At 39.0% G+C, this 9,700-nt stretch overlaps 1 protein-coding gene across 2 annotated transcripts in view; it reads left to right on the top strand.

Moving 5' to 3' along the window:
* The window catches only part of ARMC6 (armadillo repeat containing 6), a 33,676-nt gene that overhangs the window by 203 nt on the left and 23,773 nt on the right, over positions 1–9,700 (top strand). The window contains exons 1-2 of one of the 2 annotated variants that reach the window (XM_074204719.1): positions 13–363; positions 1,473–1,630. In XM_074204719.1, coding sequence (XP_074060820.1) covers positions 1,513–1,630 — 118 coding nt within the window. In that variant the 5' untranslated portion in view covers positions 13–363; positions 1,473–1,512. Of the gene's footprint in view, positions 1–12; positions 364–1,472; positions 1,631–9,700 lie in introns of those variants that run through there. The other variant, XM_074204720.1, reaches the window with a different exon arrangement.

Here is a 9,700-nt window from a genome sequence, read left to right as displayed (position 1 = left end):
GTAGGGGTGGGGGAGGCGCCGGCGCGGGACCGGGCTCGTTCAGCCCGGACTCAGTTTCTCCGTTCCGGGGAACGTTCCTCCCCTCGGTCCCCCAGGCCCAGGGAGACGTCGGGACTTGGCCGAGGCCACGCCGCTGGCGAGTCCGGGCGAAGATATAGCCCTGGGCCTTCAGTTTCAAATAGGGAAACTGAGGCTTGGAAAAGCGGGGTGCGGCTTGTGACGCCCGTGGCCTGCACGCTAGCCCAGTCCTGTGCGCACCGTGCGCACGCTCCGGGTGGATACTTTGTTTCAAGTTGGAGGACTGTTGTCTAACAGCCCCACGGGCGGGGCGCTTAGCCGAGGGGACCGGGACAAATCTCGGGGGTGAGTCGTAGGCCCCAGCCCCCGAGAGAAATGGGGACAGACCACCAGTTAGAATATACTAAGATGGGGGCGGCTCGGCGCCCCGGAGGCAGGAGGCCTTGAGTTCAAATCCGGCCTCAGACACTTCAGAATGACTTAGCTGTGTGGCCTTGGGCAAGCCCTTAACCCCGCTGCCTTGCAAAAATCTAAATATACATATATACATATATGATGATCTGAGTTAGCGCTAAGCGTTGTGAATGAGTCACACAGAGGGTGTAAGAACAGGTGAGGGAGAGGACCTGCTTCCTGCTGGGAGAATTTAGGGACTTAAGCTATTGTGCCTAGGCCCCTGCTAGAGGCTGTGGGAAAGAGTAATGATGTGTCTGGCACTCTGAGTCTGGTAAGGCTTGAAGGTGACAAGCTGTAGAGCAGGTACAGATCTGCATGGGAGAAAGGGTTTGTTTCTTCATTGGGAGCTGTCTGTGGAAACAAAGTCTAGTTGAAACTAGTCTCTCCCTTCTTAGCAAAGTATAGTAGCAACGGGGCGGCTAGGTGGCTTAGTGGATAAAGCACCGGCCTTGGAGTCAGGAGTACCTGGGTTCAAATCCGGTCTCAGACACTTAATAATTACCTAGCCGTGTGGCCTTGGGCAAGTCACTTAACCCCATTTGCCTTGCAAAAAAAAACCCTAAAAAAAAGTATAATAGTATCCAGAATACCTCCCTCCCTCAATAAGGCTGATGATCCTTAGAGCAGAGCAAATGATAGAGAGAAAACCGTGAAAGTGTATAACATCATAGGATCCTGCCTTTAGAACAGGAAATTGTCATTTAAGTGACTTTATTCTAGGTCACACAAGTCAAGTCCAGAAGCACATAGGTAGTACGCAATATGTTTTGTTATGTAGCTTATGTACTGAAGCATCAGAGATAGATCTTGGCCTCACTGGGTATTCTGGGTAATGTGAATTGTAGCTGTTGAAGGCTGGAAGTTGGGTTGTATATCAGTTACCTTGAATACAAACTATGACACTCTGGTAGGTCTCTGATAGAGGCCTACCTTTTCCATTCCTACATGTTGTCTTACAGCTTTAATCAGGCATATAATGATTTGGGTTGAATTTTTAGCTTTGGAACTTGGAATCCCAGGAGTCTGCCTGAAGTCAACATGGCTAAACAGATCAGCCAGGAGACCTTTGATGCTGTGGTCCAAGAAAACATCACAGAGTTTGACATGGACCCTGAAGAGGCTGTGAAAGAAGCCATCCAGCAGTTTGAATCTCAAGGTACTGTCCTGTTGTTCTTAGGGATGGCTCTGATTCCAGACCAGCCTGCTGTAGATGTGTCGGCTGGCCTCCCAGATACAGTGAGTGCAGCTGATGTCATGAGGATCCCAGCTCCTTTGAGAGGTGATGTGCCTGCCCAGGGGTTGCCCTTCACTGTCAGTTTATCTTCAAAGGCACAAAGAACCTGAGCCTCTGGAGAACTTATCCTCTGCCCAGTTTTTAGGTACACAAAAAATGAAAGCAATCTCTGCTCTCCCTGGAGGAATTCCATTAGGCAAGATAACTTGTAAAAACAGATGGTCACATTAAATAAATATGAGGTAATTTCAGAGGAAAGGCACTGGCAACTAGTGGGAAGAGGAGATTAGAAAAAGCCCCATGCTGAAGGTGGTGGTTGAGCTTTGAAGGAAATGAAGGTCTCTATTTAAGCAGGGGGGGAGTGCATTCCAGATAGGAGACTATCAAAACCTGGAGACAAGAAATAGATAATGGAATGTTTCGAGTGGGGAAAAGGAAGATGATCAGCCTGGCTAGACTACAGACTGCAGGAAGGAGAATCATATAATACCAAGGGGCAGTCTGGGAAGCATTTTTTAATTGATATTTTATTTTTCCATTTATGAAAATTTTTCAACATTCATCCCCTTGTGTATTTATAAGTTACACATTTTTCTTCTTCCCTCCCTTACTACCCCTCCCCATGGCAAACAGTCTAGTGAACATTATACGTGTACATTTGTGTTTAACGTGTTTAGACATTAGTCATATATTGTATATGAGGAATTAGAACTATAGAGATAGAAAAGCATGGAATAGTAAGGAAAAACAAAAGAGAAAATTTTAAAATATGAACATGGTGTTCATTCAGATTCAGTGAGTTTGGTTTTTTATCTGGATGTGGATGGCACTGTCTATCACAGGTCTCCCAAAGTTGTCCTACCTCTTTGAACTGCTGAAAGGAGCTGCTTCCATCATAGTTGATTAACTCACAATGTTATTAATGTATACATTGTTCTCTTGGCTTTGGTCCCTTTGCTCAGCATCAGTTTGTATAATTCTTTCAGTGTCCTTCTCTAGTTTTTGGCCATACATGGTTTCTTATAGAATAACCGTACTGCATAACATTCATATACCATAACTTATTCAACCATTTCCCAGTGAATTTCCAATTCTTTACCACTAAAAAAGAGCTGCTAAAGGGCAGCTAGATGGCACAGTGGATAGAGCACAGACCCTGGAGTCAGGAGGACCTGAGTTCAAATGTGGCCTCAGACATTTAATAATTGCCTAGCTGGGTGACCTTGGGCAAGTCATTTAACTTCATTGCCTTAAATAAATAAAAAAAAATTTAAAAAAGAGCTGCTACAAATATTTTGGAACATCTGGGACTTTCCCATTTTTTATGATTTCTTCTGGATATAGGCTTTGTATTGGTATTACTGGGTCAAAGAGTATAATCAGTTTCATTGCTCTTTGTATATGTTTCATTGCTCTTTGTATATATTTACATATTGCTCCCCAAAATGATTGGAATAGATCACAGCTCTACTAACATTGATTGTTTTCCCTTTTTGTCATCTTAGCCAATCTGATAGGGGTGTGGTGGTACCTCATAATTGGTTTAATTTTCTTTCTCTAATCAATAATGATTTGGAGCATTTTTTCACAAGATTATTTATAGCTTTAATTTCTTTGAAAATTGTTCATATCCTTTGACCATTTATCACTTGGGGAATAACTCGTAATCTTATAAATTTGATTCACTTCTCTAAATATTTTAGAAATGAGACCTTTTGGGACAGCTAGGTGGCACAGTGAATAGAGCACCAGCTTTGGAGTCAGGAGTACCTGGGTTCAAATTCGACCTCAGTAATTACCTAGCTGTGTGGCCTTGGGCAAGCCACTTAACTCTATTATCTTGAAAAATCTAAAAAAAAAAATAAGAAATGAGACCTTTATCAGAACCTCTTGCTGTGAAAATTGTTTCCCAGCTTTCTGTTTTCCTTTTAATCTTGGCAGCATTGATCTTATTAGTGCAAACCTTTTAAATTTAATATGGTCAAAATCATCCATTTTGCAGTTTATAATGTACCCTATTTCTTGTTTGGTCATAAATTTCTCCCCTTTCCATAGATCTGACAAGAGTATTAATTGGTCTATGGTATTGTCCTTTACCCTGTACCCATTTTGACCTTATTTTGGTATAAGGTATGAGATGTGGGTCTAGGTCTAGTTTTTGCCATACTATTTTCCAGTTTTCCCAACAGTTTTTGTCAAAGTGAATTCTTTTTTTTTTTTTAATTTTTTAAATTTTTTGGTAGGTTTTTGCAAGGCAATTGGGGTTAAGTGACTTGCCCAAGGCCACACAGCTAGGCAGTTATTAAGTGTCTGAGGCCAGATTTGAACTCAGGTACTCCTGACTCCAGGGCCAGTGCTCTGTGTCCACTGTACCACCTAGCTACCCAAAGTGAATTCTTATCCCAGAACCTAATGTCTTTGGGTTTGTGAAATAATACATTACTATAGTCATTTACTGCTGTTTCTTTTGAATCCATCCTAATTCCCTGGTCCATTATTCTATTAACTAGTAAAAGGCAGTTTTGATGACTGCTGTTTTATAGTATAGTTTTTAGATCTGGTACAGCTTGGCCACCTTGGGAAGTATTTTAACAAGCCAAAATGATGCATTTCTAGAGAATTTTAGAGGCAACATGGAGACAAGGAAGTTTATGGAGTAGCAGATCTGGCTACTGTCCAGAGGATGGATTAGAAGGCAGAGGTGGAAGGTTGACATAAGAGTTGTGAATAAGATTAAAATGTAATTGGAAAGTGCTTAATATAATAAATAAAAATACAGTACATCATAGGTAATGTTAATTTGTGATAATTTTCTAAGTCAGTATGCTGAGATCTGTATCTATTTTAAGTTTTCACCATTGATCAAGATTATTGCAGTAGACTCTTAGTTAAAATTTTTCCTTCCTCCAATCCATCCTTCTTATCACTTTTGCTGAATTTTACTTATGGATAAATCTGGTCATACCATTCTTTTGCACAGACATCTTCCCTGACTTAAATACCATATCATGAGGCATTGTGATATAGTAGAAAGAGTCTTTTGAATCAGATCTGCCCCTCCTTTGTTGACAAATTCTGAATTCTTTTATCTGATTATCATCTTTTATTCCATCTTTCCCTGTGCCTTATAGCCTCTAATCCTGTTATTCTTTGTCCTAATAGTAGTCTCCAGTGCCTCCAGTTCAAACCACTTCTTTCCTATGCTATCATCCCTGTCCTGGTGACATTCTGCTCTCTTTCTCATCTTCACTCAGTTTTTTTTGTTGTTGTTGTTGTCGTTTTTTAGATTTTTGCTAGGCAATGGGGTTAAGTGACTTGCCCAAGGCCACACAGCTAGATAATTATTAAGTGTCTGAGGCCAGATTTGAACTCAGGTACTCCTGACTCCAGGGCTGGTGCTCTATCTACTGTGCCACCTAGCTGCCCCCTCTCATCTCTATCTTGACCTCTTCATGAATCAAGTCATCTCTATCCTGAAAAAATTCTTATCCTATTGCCAAGCTCCTTCCCTGGAAGCTCCCATCCATCTCCTTTTCTCACATCTGCCATAGGAGAGCTTGAGGAAATTATGGAAGTTTTGACTGAACCCATTACAAATGTATAATCTTAATCTCTAACCTAAATGGGGCTTTAGCCCACACATAATAAACATCCTGTCCCTTCCTAATTGATTCCCAGTCTCAGCCTCTGCAGCAGCTATTCCAGGCTTTTTCCTCAAGCCTCCCCCAGTTCTCCTTATCCTATCAGCTGAGGACCTTGCTTCATATATCAGTGAAAACATTGAGATTATTCACCAAGAGTTCTTATTTCTCCCTTCCTTGTTGTATGTCATTCAGACACTTCACCTTAAGAGGTGGCCCTTTGTTTTAATTTTTTAAATTTCATTCTTTCCCTTGGCTACGTGCAAAAAACAAGTTTTAACATTCACTTCCAAAACCTTGAGTTTCAAATTTTCTTCCTTCCTCTCACTTCACTACCTCTCATTGAGAAAGCAAGTTACTTGATATAGGTTAAAAATGTATAGACATGAAAACATTAATTAGAAGTAAACGTAACTTCTCTCCCAATACAAAAAAGAGAAACTTTAAGAAAATAAACTGAAAAAAAAAATATGCTTCTGAATTCAGACACTATCAGCTCTGTCTTTGGGATAGAGAGTATTTATTATAAGTTATTCAGTTACCTTGGGTCACATCATCGCTGAGAAAAGGTGAGTCATTCATAATTGATCATCCTGCAATACTACTGTTGTTTTGTGTACAGTATATTTCCTATCGCATCTGCTCAGCTAAGTTTTTTGCTGAGAGATACTGTTCATTTCCCAAAACAGAACAGTTTTTCATTTCAATATCTTATCACAATTTGTTCAGCCATTCCCCCACCAAAATGCATTCCTCAATCTCCAGCTTCCCACCCCCAGAAAAGAGCTGCTATAAATAACCCTATACATAGAGGTTCTTTTCTTCCCATATTTCATTTCTTCTGAAATATAGACCTAGCAGTGGCACTATTAGGCCAAAGGGTAGGCACAGTTTTATAGCCCTTTGGGCATAATTCTAAATTGTACTATAGAATTATGAATCATTTCACAATTCCTCCAACAGTGCTTCAATATCTCAATATCCCCATATCCCTTCCAACATGGTCATTTTCTCCTGTTCTATTAACCAACTTAATAAGTATTAGGTAGCACCTCAGAATTGTTCCTACCTGCATTTCTCCTATTAATAATGAGCTAGAACATTTTTTAAAAATGATTTAAATAGATTGCATTGATAATGAGGTAGCCCTTCTTACCTAGGCCAGCATCTCTACATGTGCTCTTAATCCATTCCATACTGTCATCTAGCTGCCTCCTCCCCTTTGCTGCTGAACTCTGAGAAAGCCCCCCACACTTGGTATCTCTCCTGAGCTATAGTTACAAGTCTCCAGTTGCCTCTTGGACATCTCAAAGTGTTTATAGATGTCCTATGTTTTATCTACATTCCTTAGGCATCTCAAGCTCAGCACATTCCCAAACTCTTCCAGATCTCTCATTTGATCATACTACAATATTGCTGTTACTTTGTACACAGTACATTTCACATTGTGTTTGCTCATAAAAGTCTTCCCTGGTTTTATTGAGAGCATCCTGTTCATCATTTCTTACAGCAGGATAGCATACCATCATCATTATACACCACATTTGTTCAGCCATTCTTCAACTGATAGGCATCCCCTCAGTTTCCAATTCCATGCTATCACAAAAGAGCTGCCATGAATGTCATTATACATATAGGTCCTTTTCCTTCCCAATTTTCATCTCTTCTGGAATACAGATGTAGTAGTGGCATTGCTAGGTCAAAGGGTAGGAATGATTTTATAGCTCTTGAATATAGTTCCAAATTGCTCTAAAGAATGGTTGAATCATTTCATAACTCCTCCAACAGTGCACAAATGTCTTATTTTCTCTACATCACCTTCAACAGTTATCATTTTCCAACATTCATCATTTTCCATATCTGCCAATCAGATATAATGTATAGATATAAAGTAGTACCTCAGAATTGTTCTAATTTGCTTTTCTCCAATAAGTGATGAATTAGGATATTTTTTAAGTGTGGCCATAGCAATGATGAACTCATTCAAAAACTGTTCATTATCTTTTGATCATTTATCAACTGGGAGATGGCTCTTATTTTTTATAAATCTGACTCAGTTATCTTTGTTTGAGAAATGAGATCTTTGAGAAATTAGTTTGAATATTTCTTCCAACAATTAACTATTGCTAACTGTATTTCCCTCCATTCTATTCCTCCCACCCCCTTTTATTCTATTCTCTCTCTCTCTCATTGTCTCTCCTCAAAAGTGTTTTGCTTCTGACTATCCTTTCCCACAATCTGCCTCCTTTCTATCATACCCCTTTGCTTTCTCCCTTCCCCTTCCCCCTCCTATTTTCCTTTAGGGTAAAATAGATTTCTATACCCAATTGAATTTGTATATTATTCCCTCTCTGAACCAATTTCTTTTCATCAGGAATGTTTGGAAGTCCCCTATTTTATTGAATGTCCATTTTTACCCTAAAAGACTATGTTCAGTTTTGCTGGATAGTTGATTTTTGGTTGTAATCCAAGTTCTTTTGCCTTCTGAAAAATCATGTTATAAGTCCTATGAGTCCTTACTTTAGAAGCTGCTAATTTTTGTGTTATCCTAATTGTGACTCTGATAATTGAATTTTTTTTCTGGCTATTTGCAATATTTCCTCCTTGACCTGAAAGCTCTCACATTTGGTTACACTATTCCTGGCATTTTTCATTTTGGGATTTTTTAGGAGGTGATTAATGGATTATTTTCTTCTTGTTACTTTTTGTTTCTTTGTTTTTTTAATGGTGGATTGTTTCAATTTCTATTTTACCCTCCAGTTCTAGAACATCATGGAAGTTTTTCTTGAAAATTTCCTGAAAGATAATGTCTAGGGGTGGCTAGGTGGCACAGTGAGGGGCAGCTAGGTGGCACAGTGAATAGAGCACCGGCCTTGGAGTCAGGAGTACCTGGGTTCAAATCCGACCTCAGACACTTAATAATTACCTAGCCATGTGGCCTTGGGCAAGCCACTTAACCCCATTGCCTTGAAAAAGCTAAAAAAAAAAAAAAAAAGATAATGTCTAGGGTCTAACTTTCAAACTCATTTGGGTAGAGAAATCTATCTTACCCTAAAGGAAAGTAGGAAGGGAAGAGGATGGGAGAAAGAGAAACAGGTATTATAAAAGGGGGAGGCAAAACACTTTTGAGGAGGGACAAGGTGAAATAAGAGAGAGAATAGGAAAAAGGGGTTAGAGGGAAATATAGTTAGTTTAGGTAGTTTTTCAGGTAGCTCAATGATTTTAAATTTTCTCTCCTGGATTTTTTTCCAGGTCAGTTGTTTTTCTAGTGAGATATTTCACATTTTCTTCTAGTTTTCCGTTCCTTTTGTTTTATTATTTCTTGATTTCTTATAAAGTCATAAGCTGGGGTGGAGCCAAGATGGCTACAAGAGAGGATCGTCTCTTAGGCGCTCTCTCATAAAACTTCTAAACTAAGGACTTTAACTAAATTTTCGAGAGACAGAACGCACAGAGGGACCCAGTGAGGCAATTCTTCTCCTCAAGGTAACCTGGAAAAAAGAGCAGAAAGGCTGTGCTCCTGGCTCCAGGGCTGGTGCTCTGTCCACTGTACTACCTGGCCATACCTACAATTATTACTATTATTTTTTTTTTAATTTTAATTTTCTCTCTCCCCTTTACTTTATTGCTCAAACGAGTCTATATTTTTTGATATTTTGTTTACTCTTAAACAATAATATTTTATTAATGTATAAAAAAACATTTGTACGAAATGAAAATAAATAAATATTAAATATTAAAAAAATAAAGTCATCAGCTTCCCTTTGCTCAGTTCTGTATTTTAATGGATTATTTTTTTCAGTGAGCTTTAGTATCTCCATTTCTGTTTGGCCAATTTTGGTTTTTAAGACATTCTTCTTACTTTTTTTTTGTACTTTTTTCCCATTTGGTTTGGTCTGGTTTTTAAGATACTATTTTCTTCAGTACTTTTTGTGTCTCCTTTACCAAGCTGTTGACTTGGTTTTCATAATTTTCCTACAACTCTCTCATTTGTCTTCCCAATTTTTCCTCTACCTCCCTTACTTGATTTTCAAAATCTTTTTTAAACTTTTCCTTGACCTGAGACCAATAAATATTTTTCTTGGAGGCTTTGGATGTAGGAGTTTTATCTTTGTTATATTCTAAGTATGTATTTTGATCTTCCTCATGACCATAGTAACTGTCTGTGGTCAGATATTTTTTTCTTTTGTGTTGTTCATTTCTTCAGCTTTGACTTGATTTTAATTCTTTGTTGAGGTAGGGCTCTGCTTTCAGGATGAAGGACATACTGTCCCAAGTTTTGGGGTTTTTTTGCAGCTCATTTCAGAGATACTTCTAGGGATCTGCAAGTTTTCAGTTCTCCCAAAATCTT

The sequence above is a fragment of the Macrotis lagotis genome, chromosome X (assembly GCF_037893015.1).
Source record: "Macrotis lagotis isolate mMagLag1 chromosome X, bilby.v1.9.chrom.fasta, whole genome shotgun sequence".
In the NCBI taxonomy this organism is placed as follows: Eukaryota; Metazoa; Chordata; class Mammalia; order Peramelemorphia; family Peramelidae; genus Macrotis; species Macrotis lagotis.
Note: the sequence above shows the minus strand (reverse complement) of the source record. Positions and strands in the feature narration are given on the sequence as shown.